The sequence below is a fragment of the Periophthalmus magnuspinnatus genome, chromosome 13, assembly GCF_009829125.3.
Source record: "Periophthalmus magnuspinnatus isolate fPerMag1 chromosome 13, fPerMag1.2.pri, whole genome shotgun sequence".
Lineage (NCBI taxonomy): Eukaryota > Metazoa > Chordata > Actinopteri > Gobiiformes > Gobiidae > Periophthalmus > Periophthalmus magnuspinnatus.
Window position 1 is genome coordinate 21,761,959 of NC_047138.1, and position 21,452 is coordinate 21,783,410.

General features: G+C 40.3%; 1 protein-coding gene across 1 annotated transcript in view; it reads right to left on the reverse strand.

Annotated features, from left to right (window-relative positions):
• LOC117380430 (protocadherin-16-like) overlaps positions 1-21,452 on the reverse strand; it is a 392,551-nt gene that overhangs the window by 37,006 nt on the left and 334,093 nt on the right. The window contains exons 11-12 of the mRNA XM_033977238.2: positions 8,671-8,910; positions 1,621-1,746 (exon numbers count right to left, since the gene is read on the reverse strand). Coding sequence (XP_033833129.1) covers positions 1,621-1,746; positions 8,671-8,910 — 366 coding nt within the window. The remainder of the gene's footprint in view (positions 1-1,620; positions 1,747-8,670; positions 8,911-21,452) is intronic.

The following is a 21,452-nucleotide window of genomic DNA, read 5'->3' on the forward strand; positions in this document are numbered from 1 at the left end:
GATAATGTCAAGTTTCCTCTGATTAGACGCCATGCAAAAAGAATGATGAGCCTGTTTGGCTCAACATACATATGCGAACAAACATTTTCTCTGTTAAATCAGAACAAAAACAGACTAAGAACCAGAATAACTGATAGCCATCTCTGTGAAGTCCTCCGTGTCTAAACCACCAAATTTTCTCCTGACATATCAGCCATTCTTCGATCCAAAGGACAGCATCACTGCTCCCACTGAGTTCTTCACGGAAGTGAGTTACAATTACACACTATATTATAGTCAATATGTATCTGCTATAGCGTGCAGCCCGGCCCTTGGTTCATTTTTCTGTATTTGGCCTGTAACGTAGGCCTGTAACGTAGGCTGGCCGTTAGCGGCAGGATGTGCGACAGAAGACAGCAGCACGAGTGTGGTCCACAATTTTTTTATTTCTTTCTTCCATTAATTATCAAAGTGCAAGGTGCCTTGTGCAAATGGAGGTCAGAGGAGCAGCATCATCTCCAGCAGCAGAACATGGTTTGATGGTTGCAGGCACCTTTTATCATGTTCCTCTAACTGGACTAAACTACTATTAATTAATAGGGGTATTTAAAAAATAGCCTTAGCTCTTTAAAACTCTAACCTCCATAAAACCCCATAAACCCATAACCCACATCAACATTATACATATTAAAATACATAAACCCTAAAACCAAACACCAAATATACTTAAAACCCATAAACCATTTAAAACTGCCCAACATGTCTCCCCTACACCTCCCCCACCTTGGTCCCGCCCCGGAATCTTTTTAAGGGGGCTCGTTTCCCCTGGGACCTCTTTGACACCTGGACACAAGGGCAAGGAGGTGGTAAGTTAAAACATTTTTAAAACACTTTCACTAAAACACTGCAAATTACAGAACACACAAACACTTAACCATTCTCAAACAAACATTGCACTAATATTGCACATATCCAATGTATTAATTAGCTGTTAATTTTGTCCTCTTTCCCCTCCAGGACACGCAGCTTCAATTAAAGTGCCCCTGTGCCACCAGATCTAAAACTGGGTAAAAGCAGACAAATTAAATAAAATTTTTTAAATCCTTTTGTGCAATTCTTTTTTTTACAGTGCAAATAATGTTTAAAGTGCTGTGTGCTATTAAAGTGTACGTGCAATTTAAAGTGCTTATAGTGAAAGGTGCTATTAATCTAGTAACAAACTTGGCTGTTTTTTACATGGCCCTCAGTGAAAAAAGTTTGGACACCCCTACTTTAGGAGGTCAAACTGTAACTTTACAAAGACAGCTTAGGAAAAGAAAATGTGCATGACAGTGAAGACACCGAAACTTGGTGTGGCATGGTAAGACGCCTTAATACGAGTATCGCAGCCACAGCTTGTTATTGCTACACAAAGCATTGTCCCCCATGTCATTTTTTTATAGTTTTAAAACATGTTTCATCCCATCAACAATGAATATGGTGCAATACCAAACAGTCCGGTGTTTTATGAAAATATATAGATGCTAACGTCACAGGAGAAGCTCTGATGCCTCTGGTGTAAATTCACAGTTTGAAATATATTAGTATAATAATTAAAAATATTTATAATTGTAGTAGGTGAGAGCAAATGTGTGGCAGTACCTGTTAGGGTGTGGACTTCCTGTAGTTCCCTGTCCAGACTCTTGGTGGTGCTGATGACTCCGGTGAGTGGATCGATCCTGAATAAGTCCTCTGAAATGCCCCCATACATCACTTGTGCATTGGTGCCTTTAAAAAAACAAACAGCTGAACTGCTGAACTGACTTTTTAAATAACGTCAATCCTTCACTTTGTTCACTTTGTTAACAGCCATGCAAAACCTTTGCCTTCTCTCAGTGAGCCTTCATGATGAAGTCTCCTGAAATTGTTTTCATTTCACAGCTGTGCCTTGTCAGGGTGAATGCCAAAAGTGCAAACCAGGGTTCAAAGCAAAAAGTGATTTTTTTTTTTTTTCATTTTTAATCTAAAACAAGTAATTTTCCCCTCCCCGAACCGCCACCTTAACATGGTGGAGGGGTTTGAGCACCCGAATGATCCTGGGAGCTATGTTGTCGGGGGCTTCATGCCCCTGGTAGGGTCACCCATGGCAAACAGGTCCTGGGAGACGGGTCTGACTAAGAGCGGTTCAGAAGCCCCCCATGAAGAGGAAAAGATCAAGGCCAGTTACGTCACCCGGACTGGCGTTACCGGGGCCCCACCCTGGAGCCAGGTCTGGGGTGGGTGCTCGGCAGCGAGCGCCTGGTGGCCGGGCCTTTCCCCACGGGGCCCGGTCGGGCCAAGCCGGAAGGAACGATGTGGGGCCGTCCTCCCGTGGACCCACCACCTGCGGGAGGAGCCATGCGGGGCGGGTGCAGAGAGATCCGGGCGGCAGTCGAAGGCGGGGACCTCGACGACCGGATCTCCGGACATGGAGACTAGCTCTGGGGACGTGGAATGTCACCTCGCTGGGGGGGAAGGAACCTGAGCTTGTACGGGAGGTTGAGCGTTACCGGCTAGATATAGTCGGCCTCACCTCCACGCACAGCTTGGGCTCTGGAACCCAACTTCTTGAGAGGGGTTGGACTCTCCATTTCTCTGGCGTTGCCCGCGGGGAGCGGCGGCGAGCTGGTGTGGGCTTGCTCATTGCCCCACAGTTCAGCCGCTGCGTGTTGGGGTTCACTCCGGTGAACGAGAGGGTCGCGTCCCTGCGCCTTCGGGTCGGGGACAGGTCTCTCACTCAGGTCTTCAACTCCCACCTCCGGGAGAGCTTCTCCCTGATCCCGGGGGAGTTTGGAGACATGGACTCCGAGTGGGCCATGTTCTCCACCTCTATTGTCGATGCGGCTGCTCGTAGCTGTGGTCGTAAGGTCTGTGGTGCTTGTCGCGGCGGCAATCCCCGAACCCGGTGGTGGACACCGGAAGTAAGGGATGCCGTCAAGCTGAAGAAGGAGTCCTTGTTGGCTCGTAGGACTCCTGAGGCAGCTGATAAGTACCGGCGGGCCAAGCGTGCCGCGGCTCGGGCAGTCACAGAGGCAAAAACTCGGGGTTGGGAGGAGTTCGGGGAGGCCATGGAGAAGGACTATCGGACGGCCTCAAAGAGATTCTGGCAAACCGTCAGACGCCTCAGGAGGGGGAAGCAGTGCTTCACCAACACTGTTTACAGTGCGGGTGGAGAGCTGCTGACTTCGACTGGGGATGTTGTCGGGCGGTGGAAAGAATACTTTGAGGATCTCCTCAATCCCACTGTCACGTCTTCCGAGGAGGAAGCAGAAACTGGGGACCCAGAGGCGGAATCGTCCATCACCCTGGCTGAAGTCACTGAGGTGGTTGGCAAGCTCCTCGGTGGCAAGGCTCCGGGGGTGGACGAGATCCGTCCTGAGTACCTCAAGTCTCTGGATGTTGTGGGGCTGTCTTGGCTGACACGTCTCTGCAACATCGCGTGGCGGTCGGGGACAGTACCTGTGGAATGGCAGACCGGGGTGGTGGTCCCTCTGTATAAGAAGGGGGACCGGAGGGTGTGTTCCAATTACAGGGGAATCGCACTCCTTAGCCTTCCCGGTAAGGTCTATTCCAGGGTACTGGAGAGGAGAATCCGACCGATAGTCGAACCTCGGATTCAGGAGGAGCAGTGTGGTTTTCGTCCTGGTCGTGGAACACTGGACCAGCTCTATACTCTCCATTGTGTCCTCGAGGGTGATGCACACTTTAACACTTCAAAATATAGCTTTTTTCTTTGCAGGCTGGCCACACCCACATTTTATGATGTAGAAAAATCCAAGACAGTTCCCTATAATCCCACATGGGTCTAGTTCATTTTGACCAATTAGCAAGTTTCTTGAATGAAAATCCAAGGCGGAAAAAATCCAAATCTGAGAGGTAAAATTTGGGAAAAATGGGGTTCCGCCCACAATTGCCGACTTCCTGTAGGGTTTAGGGTGGGGTCATAATATAATTTTTTACTTGTCTTGACATGTTCTATGTTTGTACCAAATTTCATTTGTCTACGATGAGAAAGGTCTCTCATTGCCGTAATGTATTTGAACTTTTGAGGTGGGGCTATTGAGTCATTTTGAAACATAAATTTTTTTCCACATGAAAATACAACATTTCTTGAATTTTAGGCCATAGTTTGGTGAGTGTAGAGCATCTATTTAGTCTACAACAAAGTCCAGTACTCTGAACCCCATTCATTTCAATGACACATTTATTATGTTACCACGGCAACATAGTTGAAAATAGAGGTATGTTCTTATTGGCTTTTTTGTTCCGTATGATGAGAGGAATATGTGTACCAAATTTCAATGGTCTACGACAAAGTAATAATTTTTCATCCCAGTTATCCAAAACCCATGTATTTCAATGAGAAATGTCAGACGTTGCCATGGCAACACCTTTGAAAATAGAGGTATGGTGTCTTTGACTTTTTTGTTCAGTATAGCAATAGGGATGTCCATGCCAAATTTCAAATGTTTATGTCAAAGTAATTTTTTTGGTCCAATTCAAAAGTTCAAGGGGGCGCTGTGGAGCAATTTATTGTCTGACCTGTGTAAATTGTATATCTCTGTGTTCAGATCAACAGTTTGAATAAAAAAGTATATTCCTGCCGGGACATAGGATACTAACTGTGTGAGTTACACGCATTTAAAACCTTAAAAAAAAGTATTTTTTCTTTGCAGGCTGGCCACATCCACATTTTATAACTTAGAAAATTCCATAAGAGTTGCTTATAATCCCACATGGTTGTAGTTCATTTTGACCAATTTTCATGTTTCTCAAATGAAAATTGGAGGCGTAAAAAATTCAAATGTGAGAGGTAAAATTTTGGAAAAATGGGGTTCCGCCCACAATGGCCGACTTCCTGTAGGGTTTAGGGTGGGGTCATAATATAATTTTTTACTTGTCTTGACATATTCTATGTTTGTACCAAATTTCATTTGTCTACGATGAAAAAGATCTCTCATTGCCATAATGTATTTCAAATTTTGAGGTGGCGCTATTGAGTCATTTTGAAACATTATTTTTTTTAAACATCAAAATAATAAATTTTTCGCCAACCTTGAATTTTGGGTCCAATAAAATTGACTTTTCGTTAATGTTCAGGGGGTCAAAAGTGGCTTCAATTCGGCCACCAAAATATTAATAATAATAATAATGGAAACACATTTTCCACCCATTATTTTTCTCCTAAACCATAACAGCTACAGTCATGTGACTTTCTCACATTGTGCCCCATCACAAATAAGGCCCCTGTGATTTTTTTCACACGTCCACGTTAAAGCGTTTGTCTTCTACGAATTTTTGAAAATGAAATTTGAAGAGGGCGCTAGAGAGCCATTTTGTGAGAGAGTGCCTTGATTTGCATATCATTGCATTCAGCTCACAAATGTGCATAAACGCTGTATTAGCGTTTTCCCAACAAAAAATGTGTGAAAGAGAAATATGTTTTTGAAATATTCCAAAAATTGCGATTTTGTTGAAAATTCACCCTGACCACACCCAAAGTCATAATCAAAATGTAATTGATAATCTTTAATCACACATGGGTTTAGTGGGATTTGACCAAATTTGACGTGTTTCTAATGAAAACTGTGCGAGGAAATGTCCTGAATGCGAGGGTGTGGACTTTTGTCGTTCCCGGGTTTGATCCAATATGGCCGACTTCCTGTACATTTTAGGGTGGGGCCACAATATCATTTTTGTCATGTCCCGACATGTACTTTTTTGTGATGTGAGTTTCAGATTTTTACGTCGACTTTTTTCCGAGTCAGGCTCCCATTGGCCCCATGAAAATCAAAGTTTGAGGTGGCGCTACCGAGTCGTCTTTCGTTATTTTTTCTCGTGGTCTTTTGTGACAATTAGAGCTCATCGAGTTCTAATTTTTGACACCACTCACTGCCATGTCGGGGCATGTTTACTACTTGATTTTTCCATTTTCCATGCTCCGGACGTGGTTTTATAATTAGTTCCTCGCCGGGACGGAGTCCCAGGCTCGGGCCTAATAATAATGGAAACGCATTTTCCACCCATTATTTTTCTCCTAAACCATAAAAGCTACAGTCATGTGACTTTCTCACATTGTGTCCCATCACAAATAAGGCCCCTGGGAATTTTTTCACAGGTCCACAACAAATCGATTGTGTTCTACGAATTTTTGAAAATGAAATTTGAAGAGGGCGCTAGAGAGCCATTTTGTGAGAGAGTGCCTTGATTTGCATATCATTGCGTTCAGCTCACAAATGTGCATAAACGCTGTATTAGCGTTTTCCCAACAAAAAATGTGTGATAGAGAAATATTTTATTGAAATATTCCAAAAATTGCAATTTTGTTGAAAATTCACCCTGACCACACCCAAAGTCATAATCAAAATGTAATTGATAATCTTTTGTCACACATGGGTTTAGTAGGATTTGGCCAAATTTGAAATTTTTGTGATGAAAACTGTGGGAGAAAATGTCCTGAATGTGAGGGTGTGCACGTTTGTCATTCCCGGGTTTGATCTAATATGGCCGACTTCCTGTACATTTTAGGGCGGGGCCATAATATCATTTTTTTCATGTCCTGACATGTTCTATTTTTTACGTTGACTTTTTTCCGAGTCGGGCTCCCATTGGCCCCATGAAAATCAAAGTTTGAGGTGGCGCTACCAAGTCGTCTTTCGTTATTTTTTCTCAGGGTCTTTTGTGACAATTAGAGCTCGTTGCGTTTTAATTTTTGACACCACTCACTGGCATGTCGGGGCGTGTTTACAACTTCATTTTTGCCATTTTCCATGCTCCGGACGCGGTTTTAATGACTCCCTCGCCGGGACGTCGTCCCAGGCTCGGGCCTAATAATAATAACAACAATAATAACTAACAGTTTTCCAGTAGTGGAAAGAAAAAGTACACATGTAGTTCCAGCTTTCATATAGTGAATGATAAATCCATATAGTATTTATTGTGTGTGTGTGTGGGGGGGGATTTGAACATGTCTATCTTGTATCTGGAGACAGTCAAGTCATATTCATAAAAATACATTCTGTCCTTTTAAGGTACATTTTATTGTCCCTGTAGGATACAGCCTAATCAGTATAATGTATAGCAAAATGGTTCAAGTAATTCAGTCTCTGTTAAAGTGCATTGATGAAATCAAAGCATGGATTTTTTTTTTTCATTTTAATGCTAAAAGATTTGAGGTCCTATTGTTCGGGCCAATCATGCTCCTTCCTTGCGCCGGCCTTTTTCTGCTTCTGGTCCAAAGAGTTAATAAATAATTTGGTGTCACAGTATGATAGAAATTTATGAAACAATGATCTTTCATTAAACTTTTTAAAACTTTTTTCTGATAATCTGATCATAAGCCACAAAGGATCAGAAATTGATTATCACATTTTCCACAACAGCTTTCCAGTACTTTTTCACAAAATAATTTTTATTTTACAAATGATTCAAATGTAAATACACTTAAAATTTACGTAAATGCAACCTATGTAACATTTCTGGTGGAGGCTTGCCTCCATGAAGATTTTATTGCTTTGCCTGGAGTAATCCACAGTATGGCATTAAACCTGTCTTGCACTGACTACTAATTTAAGAGGTTAGTATTAAGGTATTAAAGAGGGGATATTAGAACTTATACTCCTGCAGGATATTGATTGTAACATATATTTAGATCACCATGTTATTTATTGTTTTGAAAATGCTATATTCACCAATTAGTTTCCATTTTATTTTTGATTCTCTGAGTCACCGCTCACCTTACTCTCTGTTTCAGTCACTCCCCCTTTAGAGCACTATCACAACACAATCAGCGTACATTCCACAAATTAAACTACTGTGCATTGCATCGGGTCTGTGAAGTTGTAGTGTATGGTTTTGTATCCTGGTTTTGTATATTTATGGAGAATTATGTGGGAGCATGACATAGCTTTGGACAAGATTGTGCTGCTAACCGCTCGCTGCTAAGACGGTTCAAATTAGATCACTAGATTATTCAAACATGCATGAAGGATATCTATAACCTCTTCAGATATGTTTTTGATGAGGGAACGTTATAACATGTTAAAAAGTTTCAAAAAGTCATAGTTTAAGTGGTAACTAAGCCTGACTCATTCTTATTAAACTATGTGTTCATTATGAATTGTGTCTTTGTTCATACTTTCACAGTTGTGTTTTGTTTCATTCACACATGTTTAACTCATAAACCCTGCATATGTAGGCTGAGCTGTCTCAAACTGACAACACTCTTCTTGTATTATTAAATGACATCCACTTTGTGATGTCATGTGATAATACAGGAAGTGCTCCACAGTGTATTTAAACTCCATACACCTTCACTAGAATCATTTGGATAATTTCAGTCTACTGAATAAAAGGTAAAAGGTAGCTGTTAACTTGAAAAATACTGCTTCATTACATGACAAGGTAGAACAGAGCATTTTGAGCTTTGGAGTTGTAGACAGTTACTCAAACATGTGTGAATAAAAAAAAAAAAAAAAAAAAAAAAAAATCAACCCTGGGTATGTTTTTGGGGAGGTAACAGCGTTGTAATATGTCTTAAAGCTCAAAAGACTTAATTTTGCATAATATAAGACCTTTAAACAATATTAATGTTTAGCTACTCTACCCCTCACCGTAACAATATAATTATATGGCCCCACTGACATATTATTACCCAGAATTCTGTGCTCTTACCCAGGTCAAGGTCAGTGGCAGACACAGACAGAATACTGGTGCCTGCAGGCTGGTTCTCTGGCACACGGGCCTCGTAGTGACTCTCTTCAAACCAGGGCACCTCATCATTAACGTCTACCACGTGCACACACAGGGTCTGGGTGGAGAGCCGTGGAGGTATCCCATGATCCTCGGCGGTCACGGTCAGGTTGAACAAGTCCTGCTCCTCACGGTCCAGAGCTTTGGAAATAGACAGCGTGCCTAAAAAGAGGAGGGCGAAGAAATGTTCAAAATCAAAATGGGGGAAAGCTGGATGGGTGGTCTGGCTGCAGTATGGAAATGTTTTTGATGATGATTTTTCAGTGTCATATATATTTTAATTTTGACATTTTTGGAAATATATTATAGAAGTTACAAATGTAGCATAATGTATGATCATACCACATTATTCATTCTTCAAACTGCCAACCTAAGTGGTCAAATGTGATATTTTTTTCATTTTGATGTTTATATTGCACTGAAAAATAACCCGATGTTGCATACATTGACTGTATAAAAAATACACAGAGGTAGTGTGACATCATGCATAGTGTTCAGCTCCAGTCAAGTGAAGCTCATTGAGGCTAGCAGCTTTCGGGGCGAATTTGAAGCCAAGTTCCAACCACGAGTATCATAGCAACCAAAGAGCCACTATGGAGCGAGGCTGTTGAAGGTAATGTCCTCTCCCTTAGCAATGCTGTCAAACCTGGCAAATGTCAGGAAAAGAAAGCACCTCATTAGTTTGTTATTAATGTTTATATCTTTATTTCTAGACTAAATAGCTAAATAAAAACTCCAGGATCATCTAGTGTGGATTTAAATGACAGCAGCAGTTACAGAAAGAAGGCAATGTTCACTTCCTATTTGGCACACAGTAGCTAGCAGTTTTGTCAGATCTGTGGAGAGGTAATCCCTGTCACAATAGGAATGTATCTTTTCAAGGTTGATTTCTATGATTATGCCATACTGTTCAACAGGGATGCAATAACATCTCCAAGGATATAAGGAGAAAAAAAAAAAAAGCTTAAATATTTATCACAGGTTCATCAGTTAAGTGATGAGGGAAAAAGGTAAAAAAAAAAATAAAAAATTAAAATAAAAAAATGCTCCAATAAGGAATACCTGTCTATGTAATCAACACTGAAAATTCCATCCAAAATGTAGGGACAATTTACAAGAAAATAAAACATTAATTTACCTTAATTTAGCAAAATTAAGGTGTTGCTAATCATAACTAAGACTATGTCCGAATGTCCGTCCTAGCCCCTAACCCCTCATTCACTACACAGCCTTGCACTCTTTAGCGCACTCATTCACAGAGCGATTTAGGCATACAGCCCACTACATTTGGGTCACATGGCTCTGGCGTCTAGGTCACATATGTCAAACTCAAGGCCTGGGGGCCAAATGCAGCCCTCCACATCATTTCATGTGGCCCTCCACAGGGTAAACTCAAAGGTATGATGGTCTTAAAATGTAATTTTATCAGGAGATACAGTTATACAGCCACATTTTTACATCTAGGCTAATGCATATGTAATATTTGTAATTTGAACAAGTAATAAATACAGAAACAGTTAATTAACAAGTTAAAAAGTAGTTAGATTTATTTTACATCTGGCCCTTTGAAGGCAGCTATTTTGCTAATGTGGCCCCCGGTGAAAATATGTTTGACACCCCTGGTCTAGGTGAAAAAAAAGTATAAATAAGTTAAGTTAAGTTAAGTTAGTTACTTTATTGTCCCCGAGGGGAAATTTGTCTTCACAGTCAAAAACACAGAGAAAAACGCCATACATACATACAATGCCACACAAACACATCACATATATTGGACAAACACAAAGGCAGGTAATTGACATTGTAAAAGTGCATAATGATAATTAGAGTTCCGTAGTCTATAAATTGTTCAAGTTAATAATGGCTGTGGGTATGAGACTATTTTTGAAGCGTGCTTTGTTACATCTGAGAGTCCTGTATCGTCGTCCTGAAGGCAGTAGAGTAAAGTACCGGTGCAGTGGGTGAGTGTGGTCCTGTGTTATTGTCTGTGCTATACGAGTGATGGCTTTAGAGTTTAACTGTGACAGACTGGGAGTAGGGAGACCAATGATTTTTGATGCTAGGTGGGTTATTTTTGTAAATGAATTACGGTTTTTAACTGTGAGCATGGTAAGAAAACATGGTGAGCAGTACAGTAGGACAGGTTGGATGATGCTGGTGTACAGAATAAGCAGTAGATGTGGTGAAACATGGAGTCCTTTTAACTTACGGATAACAGAAAGTCTTTGATTGCATCTTTTTGAAATGTCCAGAGTGTGAAAGTCAAAAGTCAGTTTATGATCAATTGTGAGTCCAAGATATTTGAAATGTTCAACAGTGTCTATTGTGATATTGTCAATACTGGTAGGGTCAAATATTCCAGGGCCAAAGGTCATTTCTTGTGTTTTCTTGAGGTTGAGTTGAAGATGATTTTCTTTACACCATGTGGTGAAGTGTGATACAGAGTTCTGAATTTTGTCATAATGATCAGATTGGACTGGCACAAGTATTTATGGACTAATAATAACCGTACACGTTTTTGTCAAGTTGGATCTCACATAAACAGAGCAGATTATAAATAAAAAAAATTGGGATGTGGAAGTTATCACCCTTTTAACAGCCCAAGCTAAAGTAAGTGACTAACGCTAGCAACTTTACACAGCTACAGTTTATTTAAGAATTTATAAAATTCATAATCAGGATCAACAGTGCGATAAACCAGCACTTCTATCTGCTTCATTCAGTCGTGTCGTGTCTAGTGAAAGATCTGCCGCTGTTGACTGTTGTTTTTCCACTTTGCGCAGTGCATTATGGTCTACATTAACTGGTCTAGTGACGCTGATGCTCACTACTTTTCAAGGTGCGTTTTGGGAAATTTTGACTGCACTATTTTCTCACCAGCTGGACATTCTGAGATCACAAAAAATAGTGTGACCCCTAAATATGGTCCTAAGTAAGGAATAGTGTGGACACAGCCTAAGTTCTGGCCCTTTACATTATAGTTTCTAGGTAACAGTTATGGAATTACTGTACCTCTATTTATGTCATATCTGCTGGCTGTGTCCACCCAGAAGTAAAATTATGAAAAACTAAATTTTAAAAGTAGGAAAGATTTTTTTTGTAAAATAAAATATTTTAGTGGTCAAAACTTTCAAGTGCACTTGAAGATTAAATCCCCCAAAGACTTAGTATCAAAGCCAATACCGCCACACCGATCAACAAAACTTAATGTTAGCGTATTACCAAATGTTACTAGAAATGTTAGCGTGTGAGACCAAAATCCAGTGAATCTCTACACTCTCTTTCTCTGTCAACTTGGCAACCTGTCCCTACCACCACCGATCCCCATTCCAACCATCACACTTCACAAGCTTTCCCACACACACAAACAAAACAGTAGCTGGGGACACACATCCTTTCTTTCTAACTTTATTAGTTGAGAGTAGAGTTGCACTTGTTTTACCTGAAATCTGATTTATCTGAGCAATAATAACACTTGTAATCAAAATTTATTTGACAAAATCTGAGACCAAGAACAGACTTTATCTTTAAAGGCATGTTATAATAATAACAATAAAATAGAGAACAACAGGCTAAATAGCAGTACAGCATACTAACGTAACACATAGGCAACGAACTGAACGTTCTGCTTACATAAGATGTTAACAGTATGCTGGCTTGTCCACAAACATGAGAGACATGAGAGTTCTTTTCACTGATGTTTACTGTGGTCTTATTTCTTCATCACTGTAAACTTTATATTTTACTTTTCAATTGTTTCTTAAATAATGCTCTGTTGGGTAAAACTTCGAATAAGTGTAAAAGTATGAACTGGAAAACAGGAAGTGTTTTTTCACGACCTTGAACTAGACTTATGATAAATTACACATTTACAATATTGTTTCAAATGAAAAAAATATCACCTTCATGGTCTTATAAATGAAGGGGAAATAAATAAGGGGAAATTAGATATGAAATGTACAAAAGAAACAGAGTCAAGTAAATTTTCTTACAGGTATTACAAACAGAGCAGCACCATCTAGTTGTCAGACAAGTGAACTGTAACATGTATCATCAACCATTACACAACACATATGTAAACACATACATGAAGCATGGATAGTGAATTGTATATATGTCTGGTATGTTAACGTAAGTTATTAACAGTTAATTAGATAAGTAAAGCATAAAAAAACACGCTAACAAGTTTACTGTCAATCTCACTCCAAATCACTAAATCCATTGAAGTCTTCATCCTCACTGCTCAACAATTTCGCCTGTTCGGGAAGTAGATGAAGAGCAACTTCCGTGGCTGTCATCCTGGTACACAAGCCTAGAGTACCCTCGTGCAGTTCTCAGTGTGACAATAATGATGTGAAAGTATATATTTTAATAATTTCACATACAAGTCTCAACCCCGGCTATACTGTTACATGGATATAAGCAAACAGTGGACCCCAAACCAGAAAAGTTGCATAGTGCAGCTTTAAGAACATAAATAAAATCACAATTTTGAAATATTATAATATATTATTTACATTAAGGTTATCCTGAAGAGAAACTATATAGCTTGTGGATTAGATTATTACATTTTATTCAGAGATATGTGGTGAAGAACAAGCAAACATTTAATTTAGAATGAAATTAAATAAATTAATAGTAGTTTAGAAATAAACTTTTGTTTTAACTGATGGGGAAATATTTGAAGTCACAGAGAAAATTTCACTAATTTGCACAGCCCTATTAAAGATTAAACAAACTGCAAAAGTCAACAATTTCCTTGATAAAATGTTTAACCTTGAGATACCCAAAACGTGGAAATACAACTCTACGGTCTACTACTGAGGAATTGACACAATACCACGATGATAATAATAAAAAAATCTTTAAACAATAGAATGTGATTTTCAACATTAAATTTGTGTACCGTATTTTCCGCACTATAAGGCGCATCAGAATATAAGGTGCACCTTCAATGAATGGCCTATTTTAAAACGCCTTATAGTGTGGAAAATACGGTAATCCCTCTGCGGACGAGGTAGGTTCCATAGCGGTCCATGGGTGTATAACTAGTCTATGTGGTCTTATACTTGTTGTGATACAGCTCAAGATCATTCTAAAGCTATTCAGGAAAGGCTCATTTCTGTCCTGTGAATGTGATTTTTTTTTTGTATTATACCTGTTCAATTTAGTATCTAGTTTCAATACTAGTTTTAATATAAATTAGTACCTGACATTCTATACCTGCAACCAATGTTCCCTCTAATTTTTCACGAGTCTGAGCAAACACACAAACTCCCTGAGCAGTCCCATGGACCACTATGAGCAACATCAGATGTGCACACTGTGGTCATGCTGGCATCGCATCCATCCAAGTTAAATGGTTTAATAAAAGAATCAAATTACATCAAAACATAAGGTCCTCTAGTCCTGAGTCCACCATGAGATCTTCATTTGGTTCCATGAACCGCTCTGGGTCCGAGATGCCTCTAGTTTAACTTGTACAAACATCCACAGTGTCCTCAGTCGTGTACTTCCTTTGTTTTGTCAGTTTCGTCATGTTTAAAATGCAAAACTTCTGCAAAACAGTGCGTAAAATTACGCAATTACGCGCGTGTAATTTTATGCACGGATCTTTGCCCGAGGGTGGGCCGTCGGAACGTTAAGGGGTTAAACAACACTTAAAATCATTATGGAGTTTTCACTCCACATCGGCCACATTGGCTAAAACACTGATAGCGGCACATAAGGACGTCTGTCAATGACGTTGATAAGCTGCGCAAATATGTATGTGAATCACATAATTGGCTGGAGCAGCTAGTCACCGGTCACACTCACTGACTCATATTGAAAAATAGCGCAGAATGAATTGTGTGTTTATTTTATTTTCAACCCTGGTTTGATTTTTTTGTGAGCAGCACAGATTTTCTGTGCACGTAGACCATGTCAGCAGTGCGCAATTGCGCACGGGTGCAGCTTGGAGGGAACAGTGCCTGCAACCCTACAGTCTACCATGCTTATTCAAAACCAAAGCGTGTGAAAACAAAATTAAGATCATCTCCACTCTCTAGCAACTCAGGAACCTTACCCTTCTACCACCGAGCCCTATTTCAACCACCACCACACTTTACAAGCCTTCTCACACACACACAAACAAAATTAAAATTAAAGCCACAAGCGGCGATGATGGCCCTCGCCCCCCGCGCGACCGCCCACCCACACGACCGCCTGGGGCCGGCCATCGTCCCCACACACTATTACCTCCCACTCGGCCACCCCCCGGCCACTATCCGCCCCGCTTCACACAGTTTCTATGGCACAGTGTGGCCATTGCATTACAATGGCTGTCCACGGCGTTCAACCAGCAACCTCGTGCATAATACAGGTGTAATGGACTTTTCTGCCCCTTTTGAGGCCTACAATTATCTCCCCAAGTTTCATGTCAATCGGACAAAGTTGTGTCTTTTAACTGTACTGTAGGGGCGCTATAGAGGCCACTGGCCACGTGCTCATTATGGTGCTCTATTCACAGTTTTATTCTGCATAAGTGGTTAGAATTTGAGCTCTTTAGGCTGATCCATGTGTCAGTGAGCAGGAATCAAAAACAGGGAATGAAGTCATATTTTGATGGCATGCTACTCATGAACCATAAAGAATATCCCCAAAACGTGGATGATTATTGACAATGAACATGTGTACATGCTGTATGTGGAGTTTGAGGTAATTTGGATGAAAAACCTAGAACTAGAAAGGTTTCAGGTATATGACAGTGGTTTGGGAATTTCAATTTAATAATTAAATAAATTTGATGGCGAGCTACACCAAAACCATAATGAATATTTCCAAAATGTGGATGATTATTGATGAACACCATCTATAGATGTGGCATGTGGAGTCTGAGCTCATTCGGATGAAAAACCTAGGAGTAGATACGTTTCATAGACATGCATGTCAAAGTTCCATGGGAATATTTTTTCAATTCATTGCGCCCCTGGTGGCCAACCGTGGAAATTACCCCATGGCCATAATGTCATTTTCTGGTCATTTTTATGGTACCAATTGATTCCCCAAATTTCATACGAATTGGATAATGTTAGCGTTTCACCTCTATGGTAGGGGGCGCTATAGTGTTCATTTTTATTACAATTAATAGTGCATTATATTAATACCCTGATATCACATTTGTGATGTGAATTTGAGCTGTCTAGACCAATTTATGTGTGTGTCAGACATTTTTCAATGATTTTTTTTTTTTTGGAGTCTTTGCGCCCCTGGTGGCCAAGTGTGAAAATTGGCCTATTCCCGTAATATAATTTTTTGGTCCACGTCATGCCACCAATTGATTCCCCGAATTTTGTGTGATATTTTCAGCTGTCTAGACCAATGTATGTGCGTGTAAGACATTTTTTTATGATTTTTTTTTTTAGTATTTGTGCCCCTGGTGGCCAACCGTGGAAAATGACTCATGGCCATAATGTAATTTTTTGTTTCATCTGATGCCACTGGTTTATTCCCCAAATTTCGTAGGAATCCGATAATGTTGGCGTTTCACCCCTATGGTAGGGGCCCCATAGTGTTCATTTTGATTAAAATTAATATTGCATTCCATTCATGCCCCAATCACGCATATGTGATGTGAATGTGAGCTCTGTAGGGCAATGCCTGTGGTCGTGAGAGGACATCGAAAAATAGGAAACGAAGGCGTTTTTCGGCAGAGGCGTACGGGCAAACCGTGTGGAAATCGGAGAAAACGTGGAAATTTTATGAAAACCTATGTGTCTGGATGTGGCATGTGAATTCTGAGCTTATTTGGACCAAAAACCTGAGACGAGTAGCGTTTTGAAAACACGCTGCGAATGAAGTGGCGAATTTTTGATCCAATATGGCCGACTTCTTGTCTGTCATAGAGCAGTGCTTCAATTCATTTTTATGCTTGTCCCATGGTGCTCTATCAGTGTTCCGATTTTTTTTTTCAACCGCCCGGGGTCAGCCACCGCCCCCCATGCACCATTCCCCCCACCCGGCCACCCCCTTGCCGCTATCCACCCCCCTTCACACAGTTTCTACATATGTGTGGACATCACATTATAATGACGGTCCATGGCTTTGAACTGGCAACCTCGTGCACAATACAGGTATGGTGTAATTGATTTTTTTGCCCCTTTTGAGGTCCACAATTATCTCCCCAAGTTTCATGCCAATCGGACAAAGTTGTGTCTTTTACCTGGCCTGTAGGGGGCGCTATAGAGGTCACTGGCCACGTGCTCATTATGTTTCTCTTTTCACAGTTTTATTCTGCATCAGTGATTAGAATTTGAGCTTTTTAGGCTGATCCATGTGTCTGTGAGAGTGAATAAAATGTGCAGGAAAGCAGTCATATTTTGACAGCGTGCTGTGCATAAACCAGAAAGAATATCCCCAAAACGTGGATGTTTATTGACAATAAACATGTGTACATGCTGTATGTGGAGTTTGAGGTAATTTGGATGAAAAACCTATGATTAGATAGGTTTCATTTGCACTTAAGTGAAAGTTTCAATCCAATGATGAAGTCATATTTTGAGGGCCTGCTACATGTAAACCGTACAAAATATCCACAAAACGTGGATGATTATTGACAAACAACATGTGTACATGCTGTATGTGGAGTTTTAGGTAATTTGGATGAAAAACCTAGGACTAGATAGGTTTCACGTATCTGAAAGTGGTGTGTGAATTTCAATCCAATAATGAAGTAATTTTTTGAAGGCAAACTACACCAAAACCATAATGAATATTTCCAAAACGTGGATGATTATTGATGAAAAACCTCTATAGATGTGGCATGTGGAGTTTGAGCTCATTCGGATGAAAAACCTAGGAGTAGATATGATATGCCAATGCAATTATTTGGGTCTTCTCATGCCACCAATTCATTCCCCAAATTTCATAGGAATTGGATAATGTTGGCGTTTCACCTCTATGGTAGGGGGCGCTATAGTGTTCATTTTGATTACAATTTATAATGCATTCTATTAATGCCCTGATGTCACATGTGTGATGTGAATTTCAGCTGTCTAGACCAATGCATTTGCGTGTCAGATATTTTTCAATGACTTTTTTTGGAGTCTTTGCGCCCCTGGTGGCCAAGTGTGGAAAATGACCTATGCCCGTAATATTATTTTTTGGTCGACGTCATGCCCCCAATTTATTCCCTGAATTTCGTAGGAATCCGATAATGTTGGCGTTTCACCCCTATGGTAAGGGGCGCTATAGTGTTCATTTTGATTAAAATTAATATTGCATTCCATTCATGCCCCAATCACGCATATGTGATGTGAATGTGAGCTCTGTAGGGCAATGCCTGTGGCCGTGAGAGGACATCGAAAAAACAGGAAACGAAGGCGTTTTTTGGCGGCGGCGTACGGGCGAACCGTGTGGAATTCGGAGAAAATGTGGATATTTTATGAAAACCTATGTATCTGGATGTGGCATGTGAAATCTGAGCTCATTTGGACCAAAAACCTGAGACTAGTAGCGTTTTAAAAACACACTGCGAATGAAGTGGCAAATTTTTGATCCAATATGGCCAACTTCCTGTCCGTCATAGGGCAGCGCTATAATTATATTTTTTGCTTGTCTCTATGAGCTCTATCACTGGTATGAATTTCATCAAAATCTGAGTCGGGCCTCCCTATTAAATGGAAAATCTCAAAATTTCTAGGTGGCGCTGTTGAGCCGGTGTGTGTCAGACATAGGTGGGATGCACATTTTATGAAATTTTTCACAGAGCCGGTCAATCCTATATCTATATGTGGGACTTTTCGTCGACGTTCAGGAGGTGAAAACTGCGATTGTTTTGGCAGAAAAATATATATATATATATATTTTTTTTGGGAGTATTTGCGCCCCTGGTGGCCAACCGTGGAAAATGACTCATGGCCATGATGTAATTTTTTGTTTCTTCTGATGCAACCAATTTATTCTCCAAATTTCATAGGAATCCGATAATGTTGGCGATTCACCCCTATGGTAGGGCGCGCTATAGTGTTCATTTTGATTACAATTAATAGTGCATTCTATTAATGCCCTGATGTCACATGTGTGATGTGAATTTCAGCTGTCTAGACCAATGCATGTGCGTGTCAGATATTTTTCAATGATTTTTTTGGAGTCTTTGCGCCCCTGGTGGCCAAATGTGGAAAATGACCTATGCCCGTAATATAATTTTTTGGTCGACGTCATGCCCCCAATTTATTACCTGAATTTCGTAGGAATCCGATAATGTTGGCATTTCACCCCTATGGTAGGGGGCGCTATAGTGTTCATTTTGATGAAAATTAATATTGCATTCCATTCATGCCCCAATCATGCATATGTGATGTGAATGTGAGCTCTGTAGGGCAATGCCTGTGGTCGTGAGAGGACATCGAAAAAACAGGAAACGAAGGCGTTTTTTGGCGGCGGCGTACGGGCGAACCATGTGGAATTCGGAGAAAATGTGGATATTTTATGGCGGGGGGGGGGGGGGGCGCATATGACTCTGCGTATGACACTGTAGTACTCTACGCAGCGCGCACGCAGCGCGCACGCAGCGCGCACGCAGCGCGCACGCAGCGCGCACACAGCAAAGAGCAGGAGAAAGCGAATAGATCGTGACACAGGGCAGTGAACAAGAAACACTTTTGCTAAAGAGACACTATGGAAAACATTTTAACAGGGATGAAAAGAAAGGTGGAGATAGACGGAGGTAAAGTCACACGAAAAGTAAGACGAGGAAGTCTGATGAAGCGTATTTAGCACTTGGCTTCACCGTGACTCTGGTGGGACATGAGGACGGACCGGTGTCTGCTGTGGCAGCAGACAGTATGAAGCCAAATACGTTAAAGCGCCACCTCATTACACCTCAGTCACGCTGATAAGACGCTGGAGTTTTTTCAGTATCAACGTGCCAAATATTAACAACAATCATCCCGCTTTGTAAATGTCACTTAAAGCAGCAAGCACTGAGCATCATATAAGGTGGCATATCAAATTGCTAAATTACTTGTTTTAATTTGATATTAATTTAATTTTAATGTATTATTTTGATATTTATTTAATTTTAATTTATTCATTTGATGTTTATTTAATTTTATTTTTTTATTTGATATTTCATTAAATTTCATTATATCATTTCATTTCTTTTCTTTTTTTTGTGGAGGGGGGGCGCGAAATTTTTTCTTCTTTATAGGGGGGCATGATAGAAAATAATTGAGAAGCACTGGGTTAAATACAGTAGCCCAGAGGTTTTCAGAACTATAGCACTGACACAAACATACAAATATTGTCAAGGAAGAAAACTATTTTAAAAGTTAAGGTTGCTGAGTTATGAAAAATTTGCACCATTGCCATAGCAATTAACTCAAAAGTTCTATCAAATTTAAAGTGGAACTCACCATTTAATCCATGGTGTTTTAATAGCATTAACATTTGCAATTTCAGCCAAATGTTTGTGATTAACACCTGGCTGCAGGGGCAGAGTTTGAAGTGTGGATACCTGTTAGACCAATTATGGCAGATCTATTGTGAAATGTGGTTGTGGGTGGAGTTTAGGTGTTTAGCCCACTTTAAGGTTTAAAGTTCTTGTTGACTTGTTGCCAGCTCTACTGTAAGGAACCTTGGAGTCTTATTTGACCAAGAGCTCTCATTCACAGCACATATAAACCAAGCCTGTAGAACAGCCTTCGTCCACCTGCGTAATATTGCCAAAATTATTGTGATTTTGGGCTTTACAAAAATAAACTGAATTGAATTTATTTCAAGGTCTAAGTATTAAAAAGCAAAATAATTATCCATCCATTTTCTTCCGCTTATCCGGGGCCGGGTCGCGGGGGCAGCAGTCTAAGCAGGGACTCCCAAACTTCCCTCACTCCGGACACATCCTCCAGCTCCTCCGGTGGGACCCCAAGGCGTTCCCAGGCCAGCCGAGAGACATAGTCCCTCCAGCATGTCCTGGGTCTTTACCGGGGCCTCCTCCTGGTGGGACATGCCCAGAACACCTCCCTAGGGAGGCGTCCAGGCAATGAATTAGATTTAATTAATTTAGATTTGGTGAAATGAAAGCAATGGTATTGAAATCTACTACAGTAATAGCAGCACGTTTCATGTAACCATTTTCAGGGTATTTCTTTGGGGTATTTCTTTTAGAGAATCCACACTTTTATTCTCAGTTACTGTACACATTTGTAGTACTTTTACCTAAAAATTTGTTGCCTGGCAAATCCAGAATGAGATCTCTCTGTATACAGAGAGATCTGTATTTGTTTGTTTATTGCAATAAAGCATGTGAAATGAAAGAGCTCATTGGTCACCTATCATTTACAAACAAAATGATATTTCCTTCATCTCAGTTTAACAGAGTACAGTGTTTTGCTCATTGATTCTGCAGAAATCCACAATGTTTTTCAGTCCCTTGTGATATTTCTTCCTTTCTTATTTCTTTTGATAAAAATGGACCTTGTTTCTCCCTGACTGGCTAATCCACCTATCAATTACACCCATCTGAACTACAAGACATTCAGTGGTGACTAGACTCACATCATTGTAAAGTATGGAGTTCAACAGTCCCACTCACTTTTTCTCTCATAGACCTGAATTCAAATATTAAGAGTTTAAAGACATGAAAAGACCAGCTATGTGGTGATGAATATCCAAAACTGTTTTGTTTTAAGTCCAAAAAGCATGTTTAAAATGCCACAACAATTCGG